Source organism: Scomber japonicus, chromosome 11, assembly GCF_027409825.1.
Source record: "Scomber japonicus isolate fScoJap1 chromosome 11, fScoJap1.pri, whole genome shotgun sequence".
Classification (NCBI taxonomy): domain Eukaryota; kingdom Metazoa; phylum Chordata; class Actinopteri; order Scombriformes; family Scombridae; genus Scomber; species Scomber japonicus.
In genome coordinates this window covers 11,703,954-11,723,255 of record NC_070588.1, presented here as the reverse complement: position 1 = coordinate 11,723,255, position 19,302 = coordinate 11,703,954, and the positions used below count along the sequence as shown (strand labels likewise).

The window sequence follows — 19,302 nt, the reverse complement described above, 5'->3', positions numbered from 1 at the left end:
TGGTTGCTTTGTTCCATGCAGCAACTATTACTGGGTCAATTGCAACAAAAGACATCTGGGGAGATATCAGGGTAAATAAGGGAGAAAAAGAAAAAGAAACCAACACACTAAAACAAATAAAAGAGTAAATGTTTCATCACAGGAGGAACCACAGCTTCCAGGGTCATGGATGTCAGGCTTCCTCAGAGGGCCGGCTGGGGTTTGAGCTAATAGCCTGTGTAGCCACATCCTGTTCCCAAAAGCCCCACGCACAGGGACAAAAGGTTAGATGGGCAGACAGTCACATAGACAGGGCTGTTAGGCCGCATTACTCTTGGGAAGGCAGGTGCTGCTCCAAGTGTGTGACTGACATGTTGAATACTGGCAGAAAACACCTGGGACGCTGCTGCAGCTGCACAGATAGGCTTACTGGATAAACAAAGACGGGCTCTCAGCTGTCTCTGGCACTGGCAGGGTGCGACCCATATATTTATTTGCTCATAATATTACATATAAATTAGTAATATAATAGTAAATATTTGATATGATGGAACCACAGTTTCAGAAAAAAATGTGACACTGCATCCATTATACATTATTTAATAGTATTAATCTATTAATAGAAACAAACTTAGATTCAGAACTCAAACAAATTCATATTCTTTAGACTTGTCAAAATGCAGCTCAGTAACTCTGCTAAAAGGCATTTTTCTTCTCAAGGTGCAGCTAGTTCTGTGTTAACTTTTTTTGACAGCACAGACCTGCTAACACACGAGATGACAACGGAGGACAAGCCGGCAGAAGACGTTGGAGATGAGGGTAACAGTTCAACAGCTCAACCTCTATGCGTCTTATTTGTGCTGATAAACATCTTGCTTAGCTAGTATATGATGTCACCACCCCCCCAACCCCCAGGGAAAATTTGAGTTCCCCCAAAAGACATGATAACGTTGGCACACTGCCATTATACAATTAGACAGTAAGAGTCATGTTTTATTGCTTTGGAGGACTGCCGGTTGGTTGTGCGTGACAGGTACGACAGGTCTCGTAAATTTTGTTCGTACCTAAGAGAAAATCCAAAATGGCAAATCCTTGTAAATCACTCGTACGCATGGTTTAAGAATGAATCTGAGCGTACGAATGGTTCTTCCATCTGGCCCAATGTCTGCTGAGGTCAGTATTAGCACAGCTTTAGGGTTATTTAATGATTAGACAATTTTAGATAACAGATACTGCATCAAAATGTATAAAACTGAATTAAAAAGAAAAGGACAAAAATGTGTCTTGAGTGGAATAAAGAATTAAACCAATCCACTGTTCACATATAGCAGTATGTAATAGACAGAAATGACAAGCTACACTGTGAGTGGCAAAAATAATGGATTACTGAATGCATCACTCTTTATCTGGAATTAAGAGTTGCTGCCAGCTATGAAAGCACATTTTGCATGCAAAGTGGGAAAATTCAATGAGGTGAGATTATGGACTGAACGTGATATTAATCAACACGAGCCACTTTGCTGTTGATTTTGTTTAGTTTAACCGAGTTTAATTACCAAATATCCGAGTCTGCCAAAAACACACGTCTCTATTCTTCTTAAGACAAAATATTCACTCAGGGAAGGGTGAAGTTAGTTCACTTTGTGGATATGCTACAATTCTGCTTTAGATATTAAGTGTACAGATAGATTAAGGCTTATATTTTTTAATTATGTTGTTGTTATTGCATAGTCAGACCAAACCTTTCTACTACAGTCATGCATAATGAAAATGTGAGTCTCAGATATTGGACTCACACACACACAACATTCCTGCTTCTCACACTGAGTTGTCAGAAACTTTTTTAATTAAAGCAAAGTTTCTGACAACAGAGAAGAACTTTTTGTTCTGTCTGAGATTGAGCTACCTTACTGACAGTAAGGAGCTTCACACTGAGAATGTACCACACCTGAAGGTTCACAGTCTACAATTTAAAGCACCCTGAGTCCTTTAAATTATTGGTGGTTAGATTTTTCTTCTGTTCAGCTGTAACACTGAACTTTGGGAGGACATGAGGCAACATTTTGTCATGAAAATATCGCACGATGGATTCTTGAGAGCGTCTTAATCACCTACATAATGCAGCTAAGCTGTTCGACAATCATAGTGAATTGCAGCGCGTTGCTTCATTGAAAACAACACATAAGCCTTAGGTGTCAACCAATATTTCACATTGCACAGCAGAGAAAATGGCACTGGGGTGTACTGAAGACATCCTCACCTCTTCCCCATCTCCATCAGGCCTGACAGCATCATCCAACTGCAGGGGGAGACGAGGCTCAGCTTGGCTGATGACAAAAATCTGATAAGCGCAAAAAAAAAAGGAAGGTTAAATTCAGGACTTGACAATATGATAAGCCACAAGTGTTTCTATCATATGTACAACGAATGGAAAGTACCTTGACTTCATTTACAGAACAGATTCACACATACTCTCAGCATCTCCTCTTAACACCTCCTCTGTGTGTGTGAGTGATTGACTAGGTGTTAAAGCTATTGGGTTTCTGTGCACAGGTGGAAGACGGTTTATCATCTGTGTTATCTGATGCAATCTACGGTCCCTGCCATACCTGACATGTTTTTTGGCATTATATTCAGCCTAATGTTTTCGCCCACAACCCTCACACTGTATGTATGCTCTATATTGAACGCCATAAATATGATGCACCATATAACCACATAAACAACTGACAGCCATGTAAGGTGTGCCATACTGTGAAAAGTTTGAAAACTTGACAATGAAGTTGTCATTGTTCAGACTGCTTACATCTCTAATACTAGTTAGTGAAACAATCCACTGTTCATCTGTTAATGGGGTTGTAATACTTCCAGTGATTGTATGTTTTATTTGTTTGTTTTGTTTGATGCTTCTTGTTGTATCCTGTCCCTCCTCTGTTGTTATGTAGTGTTACGTGATGGGATTTGTGGGGTTTATCCTAATAAATACATTAGAAAGTAAAATGAGAGTACGCTACCCTTCTGACTTGCACAATAAAGCACACCGGTGTGTTTTATTAATGTCAGTGCTTAGTGCATTGCTGTTAGTGGACGTTTACATACTTACATGCTAAGACGTGTGAATAATTATTTAGGTGTGTAGAGGAGACTGTGTGTGTGTGTGTGTGTTTGATGGCTGAACTGAAAAGTATGCCCACCCTCTCAATGTGAAGCTCCACATCCTGCTGGGAACAACTCTCGATCTTCTGCTCCACTTTCCTCACCAACGCCTCCACGTCTACGATGCTTTCCTTGGTGATACTGTTTGAGACAGTTGGTGAATAAACAACTTAGATATTGCTTCAAAAACAAACACTCTGTGTAGGAGGCTGAATGCATGAAAACAATATTTCCATAAAAGTGTGACTTTCAGATACGCTTTCAATTTAAATGTGTGATGTGCAGTGGTGGTTTTGGGATGTGTGTGAGTGATTTCAGTTGAGGGGTTAGGTGACAACTCAAAGCTACCATGACATTTGCGGACTGGAAGAGGCTAGTTGAGAAACCACAAACTTGTGGCTTTTGTAAATCCGTATCTACCCTCTTACCCCTCAGCACAAATTTGAAACTTTTGTTCCACTCAAATCAACAAGTTGCAGAGACGTTAAAAAAAAGGAAAAAGAGTCACACATTTGAAGTTGGACAAATTTGTTAGGGAATGTTTCACTTTGCTGGGAAAAAAAAATGTCTGAATTGCACTCACATCAAAATTAATTGGGGAACCTAAAATGATTCACTACACTATTTTTCAAAAGAAGCCCATTTCACTTTTAGAAAAATTAGTGATTTCAGTTGAGGGGTTAGGTGACAACTCAAAGCTACCATGACATTTGCGGACCGGAAGAGCCCAGGGCTGGATATGTTTATTGGAAAACTTCTGAAAGTCTGCGCAGATCAACTATGTGATGTTTTTAGTGATATTTTTAATTCATCTCTTACTCAGTGCAAGGTCCCAGTACTGTGGAAGGAGTCCATTGTCGTACCTGTGGCCAAGAGCGCATCACCTAAAGAGCTGAATGACTTTAGACCAGTAGCTCTTACTTCATTGGTAATGAAGTGCCTGAAGCGACTGGTCAAGAAATTCCTCATGACTGAGGTGCAGGACTTGCTTGACCCAATGCAATTTGCTTATCGGCCAAATAGAGGAGTGGAAGACGCTACCACCACTCTATTTCACTTTCTTTACAAGCATCTTGAGGGTACGAAAACTCATGCTAGACTTTTATTTGCTGACTTTTCCTCAGCTTTTAACACAATTCAGCCACCCATCTTATGCCAGAAACTAGTGTCCTTTTTTAATCTTGATGTTAGTATGGTGAAATGGCTCGCAGACTTTTTAACATGCAGGCCTCAGTCAGTCAGGGTAAATAGTGTCTTATCCCAAAAGAAGTTGTCGTCTATAGGCTCACCACAGGGGTGTGTCCTGTCCCCATTACTATTTATTTTATACACAAATGACTGCAGAAGTCACTACAATGACAGGCGCTTCTTGAAATTTGCGGACGACACAGCCTTAGTCAGTCTGCTCCAGGATGGAGAGGTTGACCATGGGCCAGTTGCGATGGACTATGTTGACAAGATTTTAATGGTTTTATTTTATAAAGCTTTTATTGAGTCCATTTTAACGTTTATGGAAACTTGTCAATAAAGAACAAAAATTGTCTGCAAAAAATAGTGAAAGAAGCCAGTAAAGTAATTGGCATGCAGCAGCGTTCTCTCTCAGAGATCTTTGACAGGCTCGTTTTTAAAAAAGCACGGTCAATCTTGTCCAGCTCTGATCATCCACTTTTGGAGGAATTCATTCCCCTGCCATCTGGACGGAGATTTAGGCTACCTTGAGCACGAACAAATAGGTTCAAATTTTCTTTTGTCCCACGTGCTATCAATACAGTTAACCTGTACAAACCCTAAAAATCAACATTTCTTATTTTTATTCGGATTGAAATTGTTCTTATCAAGTTGGTTGTGTTGTATGTCACTGTTTATTTATCTATTTATGGTTGTTGTGTTAGTTGTTTTTTGTTACTGTCACTGCAAACCAAATTTGCAGTGACAATAAAGCTCTGAACTGAACTGAACTGAACTGAACTGAACTGAACTGAACTGAACTGAACTGAACTGAACTGAAGAGGCTAGTTGAGAAACCACAAACGTGTGGCTTTTGCAAATCCGTACCTACCCTCTTACCCCGCAGTACAAATTTGAAACTTTTGTTCCACTCAAATCAACAAGTTGCAGAGACGTTAAAAAAAAGAAAAAGAATCATACATTTGAAGTTGGATAAATTTGATAGGGAATATTTCACTTTGCTGGGCAAAAAGAAAAAAATGTCTGAATTGCACTCACATCAAAATTAATTGGGGAACCCAAAATGATTCACTACACTATTTTTCAAAAGAAGCCCATTTCACTTTTAGAAAAATGTCTGTGTAGTGGCATCACACTGTGATTTAGTGTAAAGACCCTACTTTACAGAATTATTCAATCCAGCACCAGCTAACTTCAAGGCAGACCATAATAAACTGTATATTAATGTGCACAAATCAGAGTTCATGTTCTTTTTTTTTTTACAATGTTTAGTTACTTTCAATCATGTCCAATAATCATTTTCTATCAAACAGGAGTGAAAGTAAACAGTTCATAGAAACAGGTGTGTTGGGGTACACTGGGTACACTGTCGCACAAAGCCTGCAGCCTACTTCATATAGAAACCTCCTGGGAAGTACCCAGAACTACTACAAAAACAGTGTGATACTATGAAAAGAAGGAGGTGAGAATTTCCCAAAACATACAAGTAAACAGAAAGTTAAATGCAGCCTGTGAGGGGAATTCAGTTTCAATTTTGTTACTAACGTTTTTCAAAACAAGGCACAATCTTTTAATGCCTGTTCTTCACTGGAAACCAGAGAATCATCAGAGATATGAGGAACAACACACACACTGTCATGCAGTGCAAAGCCAGATGGGGAACCCGCTGTAATCCTTCACTCTTCCTCATTAAAAAGCATTAATGAGGGGAAAGAACACTGGGGTACTGCCGTCCCTTCAGCCCCACGACAGCTGCCGCCATAGTCCTTTCCCTCTAGTAGGAGATCAGTTAGATAAATAAATCCCCACATTAATAACCTCCGCTGCAGGGCCTAGAGACCAGCCACACCACACTCAGGACACACTGAGGCAAGCAGACTGATTAACTCAAGACTGAGAGATGACAATATCACACAGAGATGAGAAATGTGACTCGGGGAGAAAAGAGGAGTAGGCCCGCTTTCATATTAAATCTGTGCCCCAGGAACAAAAATGATGACTAGTCCTGCAGCCCTGCTCACAAAATGGGTTTAATTTGGGTCCAATACTGCTTGGATTTGGTGTTAAAAGATGAAAACATGCTACTTAAGCAGCTTTATTTATTACTTAACACTAATTACTGGAGAATTACTAAACTAAACTCATACAGAGTGCAGAAACATAACAGTTCAGTACTTTGGCTATCAAAACCACACATAGACACTCAGAATGCTTCACAATTTTATCTAAAAGTGGAGCTAAGGACAAACCGGACGAGATTTTTGCATGTAATGGATGTTTCAACCACCCTGTTTCTTTCAGTCCTTGAAGCCCACAAACAACAAGTACCAGCCTGAGCTCTCATTCAAAGTTACACTACCCTGCAACACTTAGGACCTGATCTGACTGGAAAAATACAAGATTCGGATGACGCCATGGCTCCAAAAAACAACAGGCCACGCTATCAGCAGTTATTGTTCTTTAAGCCTTGATGAGTGAAGTATTGTAAGTATTAGGGCAAGTACTAATGAAGCACTCAAAGTTTGTTTACCCAAATTACATCCAGCACTTTCTGCAGAGAGATGTTGCTGGGGAATTTTTGAAATGTAGTTTTATTAATGAAGTGGGCAGCAGATATAAAGTTTTACTCCCCTCCACTGTATTACAATGAAGGCAGAAATCCCAAAAGACTAATATCTCAACCTCACAGCTAATAAAACCAAACACAGCTGCATGGCTACATACCACAAGTGATAAGTGGAAAATATGTTTTTCTTTAACTGGGTGAACTGACCCGTTAAACTACTTTTAGCAGGTCTATTATGCCATACTGGAGCTCAGCTCTCATCGGCAATCGAAGGTCTAACACAGTGCACCAATATATGATTATTTTAAACAAGTGTGATCCATAACAGCAAGTCTTCAAGACTCCCTGGCTGTATCAGGAGACTCAGCATTAAATTAAACTTACAAACAACACTCTGACATGATTATTGTTATCCTTTAACACACACCTCCCACTGGGTTTCTACAAGATTTACCAGGTTTAAAATTGATTTCTTTAGATGCTTTTATACAATACACAATGCAATATCCATTTCACTATCATACAGGTCAAAGTATGATGAAAAACCAGAGACATTAGGGACAAAATGGACACAGAGGATTAAATTGGTTCCTGCTCTACTGTTGTCAACAATCCTTTAAGTTTATAGATGAGTAACTTAACACGACAGCCCTGCAATGAGATACAAACACATTTCCTAACTACTGACTACAGAAGGCAAGAGAAACTAATTAAAACTTTTATAAAGTGAATTTGAGGACTTCAGGAAATTAAATTAAGTTTTTTTTTTTTTTTTTTTTACAGCTTTTCAGGACCTGCAGAGATGCTGCACCCAGTTTCAGAAACAAACCTGCCACAGTTGTCTTCTGTGTTACATTCAGCACTTCTGAGATACTTAAACAAAGTAAAGGTTGCAGAGCCTGAAGATCACTTAATTAAATTGTGCAAGTGAGAGGAGGATGACTTGGACATACAATATGTTAAAGGAGATTTCCTCAACAATGTCATCACTGCCCTCAATGTGATTATGAGAGGATTTACTGGTAATCCTGGGTCTTACTTAGCTTGTCAATCATCACATCAAAGTGTGTGAAATAAGACATGAGCCAGAAAAAACCAAAGGGAATAACAGTAGCACCTGTTTTTAAAGATTTTAATATAAAAAAAAACAACCTTGATTGAAATTTGAAACTCTCTTGGTAACTTCTTACATAGCAGTGTGACTTTGCCATTTTTTAAGTGATTGATGTACGACCATGTTGTCCTAACAACCGCTTTGTCTCTTTCACTTGCACTTTAGTTAGGTGGCAGAGTGTTCCATCCGTGTTACACAACAGCCTAACTGTTGAACCGCAATAATGCAGAACCAGCTTGGGGAAGTACTGCACATGAAAGAAATCATCTGACCGTTACAAAAATATATTGTAATGTAAATGATGTCCTACACACGTGATAAAACAATCTCCTGTGTGACGTGCCTTCACCTTTCCTACAATATTAAACTAAATACAATTTGGGATCACTCGTCTTTTCTTTGTGATTCTTCTGAAACTACAAAGCACTACAACAGTGTTTTCAAAATCCTGGTCCCAGGGCACCTCTGACCTGCATGTTTTAGATACTTCCCGGCTCCATCATACTTTATTCACATGATCAGCTCGTCATCAAGCTCTGCAGAAATTGGAGAGGGGAAATATGTAAATCATGCGGTTGAGGTGGCCCGGGACCAGGACTGAACAACACTACAGTACGAGATGAGAGAAACTGAAGCTGAATCTCAAAACTGAGAACGGGTCAGCTGAGTAACAGAGGAACTATAGTGCAGTCAGGTCAGGGGATTTTGACACTTTTCAAGTCGGGTCAGCGTGTTCAGACAACAGAGGTCAAGACTCAGGTCTGAGAAGCACTGACCTTCCCCCTTGCAAACAATGCACGTGTTAGATTTTAGCTTCCTATAAACCTCACTGTACTGTAACTACCAGCTAAGAGGCTCCTTGGATTTATGATCCTCACTTATAAGACATGAGTGTAATGAATGAGTGTAACAGACTAATGTATGCGCATTGGGGTATTCATTAAACATCTAGTAGCTCTGACATGTTTAAATCTGACTCAGGCAGATGTGTACAGCATGGCCTTGTTTTCTCAAAGTATTTATGTATAATAAAATAAAGAAATAATGATATCTAAAATAATAACTGTTCAGTGTTTATAATGCTATATCAGACTATTGAGAGAGAGATAGAGAGAGAGAAAAACCTGGAGGGAGAAACCTGTGATCGGGTCAAAGCTCAGTGATCTCAGCTCTCTGTATGAAGTCACTGTCTGGAACAATGACGAAGGCTGGTGTTTCCCCACTGATGTCTGATACTGCTCTTATTGTCTTTGATGTGCTGTTTAATTAACAGCTTTCCGACACATCAATCTCTGTAGACTTTAGGCACAATCCTCTGGAAACAGCAAACACTTGTTTCTGTATTCTCTGTCTACACGGCAGCATTTTCTGAGGCTTATGTAAAAACAGGATTAAGCACTGCTGCAATCTCCGAATTGCCCAAGTTCTTCATTATCCAACATCGTAACTGCCATTTCGGTGTGGTGGATTGCAGTTGTAGGTGTTGCCCCTCTCCTAATTTAGCAATGTCTGAGGCTCAGCCATTTAGGTAATTCATGGTAATCAAACACATTTCCCCATTTACAAACATATGAGATTTATCAAGCAGTGAAAACATCATTCCAAGCTGTATAGTTTTTTTTTTTTTTTTGTGGATTTACACCTAAATATGTACAATCACTGCATGAATCAGCCCTGCAGCGATTACCAGCCTTCCCACTTTAGCTCTTTTAATAAAGTGCACATCCGCTGATATTCTTGTTCATTCATAGACTGCCAGTAATGGGCTACGATTTGACTGCTAACATGACTAATGATGCTTGGCATTTAAGTATTTCTTCCTTCTCTGATCCAAGTTGCTGTATCTTCCATCTCGACAGGAACCGCTCCATTAAAACACTGCTGTATCCCACCCTGTTAACAGCTAGCTTTTGTTGTCAAGTGAAAGATGATTGATTCTCCGAGCCTGCACTCCTCTCAGTATGTGTGAAAATGGATCGGCGGATGATTAGGGCCCAGGATTTTCCCACCATTGTTTTGCCCCTCTCTGACAGGAAGCGCAGTCTCTGTACTCACTTTGCGGCAAACTTGACCATCTGCTTGCTGGCACGATCTCCCACTGCGACTAGTGCCTGCACGTTGAATTGCTGTTGACGCAGGACCAAAAAGCATTGCTTCCCTGAAAAAGAAAACAACAACAGTTGATAGTGACTGACTGTTAAAACCTCTTTCTGGCCATATCATGATAAAAACTGAAGCAATGCGAGTTTGTTCAGTCTAAAAAGGTTCTGATCTTCCTTCTCATCTACAGTACAATGCATCTAACGTGTCAAACATTTGTGAATGGATCCTTGTCTTTGAAGAGCTCTGTGTGGAGAAAGGGTGATTGCTACCTTCCTAACAAACAGACATAAACACACAGACACACACACACCTAGGAACAGTGTAAACAAGTTAGCCAACCAAGTCCTGGGGCAGTAGACAGTTAGACCACCCAGGTACTTTGATGTTTGTTGCCTGTGAGAAGGAGGTGGGTAGTGGGGATAATAGCAATGTCACAATCCCACCAACAGATGCACCTCATCCCAGACCAAATCAGGATGTTATTCTGCTCACACGGACATCCTTACAGCGAGCATAGAGAATGAAGACCTGAGTGGGGAGGAAGTGACTCTTGACTCTGGAAGTTATCTTGGAGGGAAATGGCTAAAAAGGTCATCATTTAGGCCTCTTTTTATTTGTAATCAAACAAGACAGCAACAAGGTGTTTCACACAGGGTTGATATAATGTGTCAAAGCTGAGTAGGTTCATTGTATTCAAATAGAGCAACTTCAATGCTGCCAGTAGTTGGGAACCCAGAAAATAGAGGTTATCTGATCTTATTGCTGGCAGTGACATGCTATTCTGACAATGATATCACAAACACCCTAAGGTTATCAAACTTTGCCAAACATGAGAAGGAAAGGGGGGGAAAAAACTGCTGTCAAAGTGTCTGCACAATTCCACACAGAGTACTATATTGCAGTAAACAGGAGACAATGTTAAAGTCTCAATACTTCATTCAGGAGGACAGTTTGATATGAACTTTCTCAGTATAAGCTAATTGTTTTGTTTTTAGTTTTCTGATTTTCGGTTTCTGAAACTGAAGAGACTGATGTTAGTCATGTAGGTCATGGGAAATCTAAAAGCACAGAGGCAAAGGCAACAGGAATGGTTGTTTGGTCTTGAAAGAACAAAGTGATGTGAAGAACTGGCCCAAGGGCAGAAGTTTTAGATGTGTATCCCTATAGTACTCCAAGGATTAGCACAGAGGTCATCTAATCTTTGCTGTTTGTGTCTTTCGACCAAAAAAAAATGCTCTTAGCTGGAAAAAAAAAGGTGAACAAAGACATGGGGGTGATCTCACCTTTGGCTCTGCTGGTGTGAACTCGGGCACGCAGCCAGATACGCTGGTCAGCTTTCTCTGGAGTGAGGTCTTGGACAAGCACCAACACCCTGTCTGGCTCACACAAAATACACACACACACAATTGTTATTACTTCAAAAGAAAAAGCGGGGTCTATATTCCCACCTCTGCACAAAGAACCTCATACCACTCCTAAACCACCTTGCACGCTCCTAGAGGAAGAAATGTGAATAAACATGTATGTGCATGTGCAGACGTATACAAAATAAAAGGCTCAGGTTACAGATGTACCTAATAAATAAGACACACTAAGACGCCTGCTGAAAACCTGTCAAACTCTCCTATTCTCTGTGGGCATTATAACAAATTGACTCTAGTTTCACCTGTGTCACTCAGAGGCCTGCTTTCTCCTCATTATCAGCACACAGGAGAGGCAGACACCGCGGCTACACCGGGGGAAACAGAGCCGCCCTTTTGGCTGAGAACTCAGTGTCAAAACCCACATAAAAGCCCTCACCCCGCACCCTCCACCCTCCACCCCATCCCCATGGCTGGGCTTGACATGCAGGTGAGCGAGGCCCCACTTTGTTTGCTGCCACTGAAGCTGAAAGAGCACCCAGACAGACGGACGACCTCGACAGGTCTTCCTGCTGTTCCTGCTGTCTGCGTTCATCCGAAAGTTATCAAACACTATTAGTCACTACAACTATCAGCTGCACCACTGCTTTCATGACGAAAGAGAGACTAAAAGAACATTTCATGATATTAATCAGTTCAAACTGTTATCTGTAGCTTTTGACAGGCAGACTAACGTAATCTGAGAAGTTATGTGCCAGGATGTCATCTTGCATCAACACATAATGGTGTGTTGCTGCATATTTTTTCATCATGATAATTTCTTCACCTCTAGAGTTAATGTTGGAGCAGAATATACCGTTTATATCTCTCATATCCCAATGCTTTATGTTCAACCTGCACTTCCCCAAACCACAGCTAATCATGTGATCCATTTTATATCAATAATGACTTCGCAAAATCTGCGTGGGAAACACAAGACCATGCTGCTCTAGCCTAGTTTACATTTGCATCAATCACTTTTCATTATCCAATTTCAAATAAAAAATGTTTCAAACCCTGCTCTAGATCTACAATCCTACAAAACATGCATATAAATCATTAAATACATAAAATGACACAGTAGTTTGTAAAGTTGTTTTTGTGAGATTATTATCAGGGGCGACTTCCATTTTGGCCAACTGTAAGATGATTTACAGGAAATTTAATGCAATGCATGAGCTGATAAAAGAAACCTCAACTTAGTTGGCACAGTGAGAAAATATATAAAAAAGAGTTATTATCAAACCAAAAGGCAGGCTTTGTGTTTCCTGTATATCCTGTCTCTTTCTGTGAATTTCTTTTCATACTGCATGACACTGAACGAACAAAGGCTCATGAAAAGCTGTCATGTCTTTCTTTCAGTACACTGACAGTGTGCACAAGTATAGAGACGGACTGCAACAACAACTCAACACATAACACAGTCCAATGTCGTGCATTAAGACGAAGGCGAATGAGCAAAATGTTGATTCTACCTATTCAATAGTTCCTAACACATCACTAATATGACAGAGAAGTTGGTCCCATCAAGGTGAATTTGTCCCATTTCCAGAAAAATATCAAATGGATCTGTTGTTTAGTAGTGTAGATGTTTGAGTCAGTTGTCAGGTGGGCTGATGAGTGGAGGAAGCAGCTGCCATACTAACCCAGTTTTTGTTGGGACTGGACCATTGCCGACACACCATATCGGTCCTTTGCAAAGTCCTGAAAGAGTAAAAAGCGTGTCATCTTGCAGCATTTAAGATCAATTATTTGAATAAACCACTGAACAAAACATCATGCTGCTTTTACTGTATTCACATCAGCTCTCCATTGTTCTCAAAAACAACTCTGCCACTCTCATTTCATGTGAAGCAGTCTGCCTGCTATATTTCAGATAACAGACATGCAGCTCAGATAATGAAGCTTATCACAAGGGGGGAAAAAAATATCAAGGAAATACAGAAGTTCAGCATGCAGGGCAGGCATTTGCAAAAGAAAATGCTGCAAAGGTGTGAAAGCAGAGGTAGAGTCATGTCTGGGAACTGGTCGCAGAATAGAATAAGTACAGTGATACTTACATCTTCCTCTGTGCTTTGTTGTTCAGCAGCCTGAAACACAAAGACTGGGTTTAAAGGGCATTGCAAATAATCAGGCAATAACACCAAGAGGACAATCTATTAATTTCAAACATAAAAATATTCAAAAAAAAACAACAACATTCAGCTTCAAATAGTTATGTAAATTGTGATTTCATCTTGAGCTATCAGGGATTTGAATAAAATTAATAAATCATAAACGGCTCTATCCTACAGCCATGCCTCAGATCCTCGGGATGCACAGCTCTTCTACACGTTGCTCTAACACATCATATACAATGAGTAATGGCAGTGTGAGATATTACTTTGTAATAGAAACAGCGTAAGTGGACAGATATTCTTTATCTCTGCACTGATTTCTAGGAAAATGACTCCCTGTGTGCGATGAGACTTGGCAAAGTTGCACCTACATTTTATATGCAAATTGATATTGGTGTATGGAAACGGCTGGTGGCGGCGGAGGGAATTGGAATCGCCTATCTTTGATATATATGATAATCCAGTCACAAGATGGATAATATTGCAGCTTATGATCCATTTCTATCAATATACACCTGCAATAGCCATGAAGCAAGTGCAACACACTTAAACATGGGGCAACTAAAGTGACAAGTGTCAGCATAATAAGTACACAGCAGAAAATAACACAGCTAAAGCACAATAAACATTTAATTCAGCTTTCAAATCTTCCCCCGAGGCCGTGCAGCAATAGTCGAGGTGCCTGCCTCTTCCATGAAACATGCTGACTGGGTGGATCCAGGTGGGAAAGCAGGATACTTTACAGCTTTCACCAATAAAAGCCGCTTGAATCACAGCAGACTGATGAGTATATTGTGGACAAGCCAGAGCTGAGCTAGATGCTACATTTACTAACAATGGATACACTTTTTCTCATCCTGTCTAATGAAAAATCTAGGGATGAGGCTATATTGATCCCAATACTGGTCTTATTGAGTGGTCCAAATATCACTGATCCACACTAAATACTTAAATATGTTCTGTTCTACTTCATTGAGCTACACATCATTGCCTGCAAGGGCTTTACAACAATGCAATGAAACCAGATGTGTTGTTTACACCACTGGCGGCTCGTGTCTATCACCAAAAGAAAGAAAGAAATGAGTGTGTGATAGTCTTCACTCATGGTTAAGGTGTTATGTTTTACAGTAACAGCCTCATGTTAACTTGAAAGAATGATCCCGGCTCAATGGAGCAAGGGAGTACACTGATTTTAAATGAGTGAAAAAGCAACTATAGGTGTTGGATTAGAGTGTATAAGTATTGGTAAATGAAGAGAGAAAGTTGAATAAGTCTAACCCTTTACTTGAACTTGGCGCTGCATCTGTACTGTGAAGAAGAACACAAGTACTTTGATGCTGGCAGCTGATCTGCATGGTTCATTGGTTATAAACAAACAGTACTTTACTGTAAGTAGTCCGTCAACTTGTTGGTGTTCATGCTGTTGAGTGTGTGAATGATAGAGCCACTTTTTCCGCCCTGTGGCAATGAAAGGCTGAGAACTTATCTGAATGGAATGGTTGCATGTTAAGAAGGAGCTGCTACTACGTGGTGCTCTCAGTGTAGAGGAAAATAGCACTTTGTTTGGGTGGACATAAACAAAGCCAAAATGACAGGAATACTCAGACAATAGATACTTTTGCACCCCCCTCCACGCTAGCTAACTAACCCTCCTGGACCCACAATGCCCAGCAGAATTGCACGTCACAGTCCTACCAGCTGTAACAGGGGGCAACGGATGTGAAAAAACAAACTGAGAGGGAAAAAAAAGGCAGCACTGACCAGCTTGGCCTGTTTCTCAGCCTTTTTTGCAGCTTTCTCCGCTTCCTTCTGCTGTTTCTTCAGGCCTTTCTTTGACTGGGCCTGCTGCTCCTCCTCCTGCGCCCTGAAACAGGAAGAAACACATAACATAAACATTTAAGTCCACTTCCACCTTCTATTTCTCCTGCATCCCAGAAGGAAGTTATTGACCGCCTGGGAAAACCAATTCTGAGACATCGTCACGTCTAGCTTTTAAGTCTGACCTGCCTTTAAAGCCATTGTTTTTTAAAAATATAACAGCTGTAGCCTGTGCGAGTTGAGGGATGGGAGGTTGAAGACTGGCTAAAAGCAAAGATGCCAGACAAGAAAAAAGATGTTTGTCTACTAATTTGTGAAGAACACAGACGACAGAACACATTTTGATAACCTTTCACCATATCTCCAAATAAAGGTGTCTGAATCTGCTGTCACAGCTGATAAGCAGCTTACACTTATGAAGAAAAGTGTGTTTAGTCATAGCAAAAGGATGGCAGACTGAACACAACACTACATTCTTTAGTAGATGTAACAATTAGGGCAGATTATAACATGCAAGAGCAGCAAAGAGTCCTGCATAGAGCAGCCTCTCAACAGTGGCTGGTTCTCCAAGAGGTTTGGAGCAACCTACCAGCCAACAACTGTGAAAAACTGCACCAAGAAAAATTGGTGCTGTTTAAAAGGCAAAGCGTGGTCACACTAAACATTGAGTTTGAGGTTTCTATATTTCACTGAGTTTTTAATTAGGTTAACTGATAAACAGAAGCTATTCAAAGGCACTGTTTTTTAAAGCTTCCTGCTCACTTTACTTTTAGTGCTTCAAACTTTTGCAAAGTCCTGTATGAATGATGTATAAAAGTCAAAGCTGCAATGAAACTTGGTAAGCTCTAAAAAAACATTTGTATGCTTAACAATTTAAATTTTTAACTATGCTGTTAAAATAATGTCCAAAAATGGAATTTAATATTTTATTTAGTTTGAAATTGAAACTAAAAGTAAAAAAGCAGTGATTTATGCTGCTAGTCAGTGAAACATTAGAGCTGTATCAGGTACTTGCTGAGATTTTAGGTCAAAGCTTAAAAGGCTTTGAAAGATAATGGTGCAATAAAGTACGTGATTGGAGACTTGTAGATATCATAAACTATCATAGTCTACACTTTGCACTTCTCTAAATGAGCCTTGCATGGACTGTTGGAGACGTGGACTAAGACTGCAGGGGGATGAATGAGTGCTGTTTGGGTTTCCCAATCCAGGTGTCCAGACCTCAAGGAAGCATATAAGCAATATGGGTTACTCATAGGAAACAACAAGGACCAAAGGCCGACTATAATTAGCAATAAAGCCTAAACAAGGAACTAAATTCACAACGGATGATGCCCTTGACTTCCGCGGAAAAACGTCAGACCAGTTTTAATACTTTTTGTAGTTTCCAAACTAACACCACTGTTCCAGAAACTTGCAGTCAAAGTGCTTGTCATGACGTCTAAATCTGGGCATGTACTTTTTTGGTACAAACAAAAAACCCAACCACATGTAGCATGAGTGGCTTACTGATACAATCTGTTTCAGCTGTGTTATGCACCTGTAATGCACTCTGATGGAGAACGGACTACAACAATGACAATACACTCAGATTGGTTTATTTGCATGTAACAACTGAATCTGTTAAACTGGATCACTATCTTGTTTTACCCCCAGGCTCGTCTCGTCAGTCTGACTGTCTGGAACGCCTAAAGTCTGGTGACAAAACCAGGATACAAACAAACTCAGCAGCAGCCGATTCTATTGTTAAAATAACTTCATATATTTGGTGACTCCCAGCAATTTGTTAACGTATATGGAGGACATGAGCGCATTCAACAAGTTTAGTACACCCACATGTCCTGCCACAAAAAAAAAATCATACAAATGAAATGTTATCAGTATCAGTTGTATGAGGCTCAGATACTAAGAACACTGAGTTATAAAGAACAACTAAAAGCTCTTTACATTAAAATGCTATCTAAAACAACCACATTGTTTAAAGCTATTATTTGTGTTGTTGTTGCATTGGTCTTAGAGTTAAAAAGATCAGTTGATTATGAATTGATTACTCAAGTTGATCTACACAAAATTACCTGACAACTACTCTGATTTTTCAAAGCAAAAGTTTCTGATTCCAATATCTCCAATGTTTAAAGTATTTTTTATTTGTCTTTATATCTTTGGGTTTTGTGTGTTGATACACCAAAAGAGCAAATTAGCAAAACAAAATATCAGAAATATAATATACTGCAGTCCAGTACTATAAAAGTGACGTAACATGCTAATTGTAACGCAAACATTTCAACCAAACATGAACATTTTAAGTTGGGTCGTATTCAATGCAGGGTTGGTGTATTACATCACATTGCATCATAGAGGATTTTTGTTTTTCTGGTGACTCTGTCTTTTTTACAAATTAAGTTAAGTTAATGACTAACATGACGCTCTTCCTGTCTGTGAGTGATGTGGCTCATGCCCAAAGGGTAAACTGACAGGAGCACAGCCGAGGAATGTGCATGAACAAGACCTAACAGGTTGATATTTGCACGTAATGTTGTGTTTTATGTAGCTAAACTGTAAAAGCGCAGATACTCAAGACATAATAAAGATACTTTTTATGATGTTTTGCACTCAGTGTATACCTGTAGAGTGTTTGCTCCCAGTTCCCCCGCCCCTGTTTGAATAAAAGTTATAAATACTAGAGCCAGACAGATATTTGATTCTTCTTCTTAATTTAAGTTTGATATGTGTTTTAGTGTTTTCGTTGGTTTTTGTTTATAGTTATTGATTCTCAGTGATATCATTATGTGAGATACCTTATTGTATCTCACATAATACAATAAGGTTTATTCCTAAACTTTAAAATGTGTGTCTTCATTACATATAGTTATAACCACACTTTATGGATCATTATAAAAATTGCTTATTCATGAATATATTGTATAAGTACATATGTCAGAATTGTTTTACTCTCTGATATCAGCCACTATCAGTCAGGCCCTAATAAATATATATGAATGATAGAAAGAGACACATTTGGAAACATTTCATTCACATTACAGCTTTGAGTCTCTGCCAACAGTAAAGAAAACCAAGTATAAAGGTGGATATTCTCTTTAAGTTGTATTAGGCAGAATGTAACAGTAAACCTAAAAGACTTACAACAGATCTTGTCAACCAAATCCAACATAAACTGAGATGTTTTCACTGTATTTTGTTGTTTAAACACGAACATGTGTATTAAGCAGTATCACAGAGGCTCGTCCTGTGTTGGGTTTTATATTTATGCTCTTTTAAAAACATTTTGCTTGCACTGGTGAACTTTAAAATGCCTCATCCTTAGCTGACAGCTGACGCAATCTGATGCATGTTAAGGCAATGCTAATGTTAGCTGTCAGCTAGCAGCTAGCAGGACCATAAAACGGCAGACTCGGCTAATCTATGACATTAATAACAGTGACACCCTTCTTACCCTTTCAATTCCTCTTTAGTCATTTCGAGTTATTTTCTTTGGGATAATGAGGAGAAAATGTTTCACGGCTGTCTGACAGAGAGTTGCTCCTCATCAGCTGTTCACAGCATGGACGGCTAACCGGAAGGAAGAACCTGTTTGGACGGAGCACCGAATTCACGGATCCGACGTCCGACTGGAAACCTGTGAGTGGAGGTTGTTCCCACTGACTTATCCGTCCGGTTTGTACGTGGCCTAGACAAATTAATGTGAACACACAATGGAAAATGACTGAAATTATTAGTCGACTTGAAAAGAATTTGGGAAGATTTACTTTTAGATTTTTTTTCCCACAATATCATTATGTAAATATGAGTATTATTTAGTAGCTTTATTGTCATTATATTGAGGGTCAGACAACAATATAA

General features: G+C 39.6%; 1 protein-coding gene across 1 annotated transcript in view; it reads right to left on the bottom strand.

Annotated features, from left to right (window-relative positions):
* The window catches only part of dars1 (aspartyl-tRNA synthetase 1), a 31,638-nt gene extending 12,612 nt beyond the window's left edge, over nucleotides 1–19,026 (bottom strand). The window contains exons 1-8 of the mRNA XM_053328616.1: nucleotides 18,896–19,026; nucleotides 15,385–15,487; nucleotides 13,567–13,596; nucleotides 13,153–13,210; nucleotides 11,390–11,482; nucleotides 10,059–10,161; nucleotides 3,174–3,276; nucleotides 2,240–2,320 (exon numbers count right to left, since the gene is read on the bottom strand). Coding sequence (XP_053184591.1) covers nucleotides 2,240–2,320; nucleotides 3,174–3,276; nucleotides 10,059–10,161; nucleotides 11,390–11,482; nucleotides 13,153–13,210; nucleotides 13,567–13,596; nucleotides 15,385–15,487; nucleotides 18,896–18,918 — 594 coding nt within the window. The 5' untranslated portion in view covers nucleotides 18,919–19,026. The remainder of the gene's footprint in view (nucleotides 1–2,239; nucleotides 2,321–3,173; nucleotides 3,277–10,058; nucleotides 10,162–11,389; nucleotides 11,483–13,152; nucleotides 13,211–13,566; nucleotides 13,597–15,384; nucleotides 15,488–18,895) is intronic.
* Nucleotides 19,027–19,302: the final 276 nt, after the last annotated feature.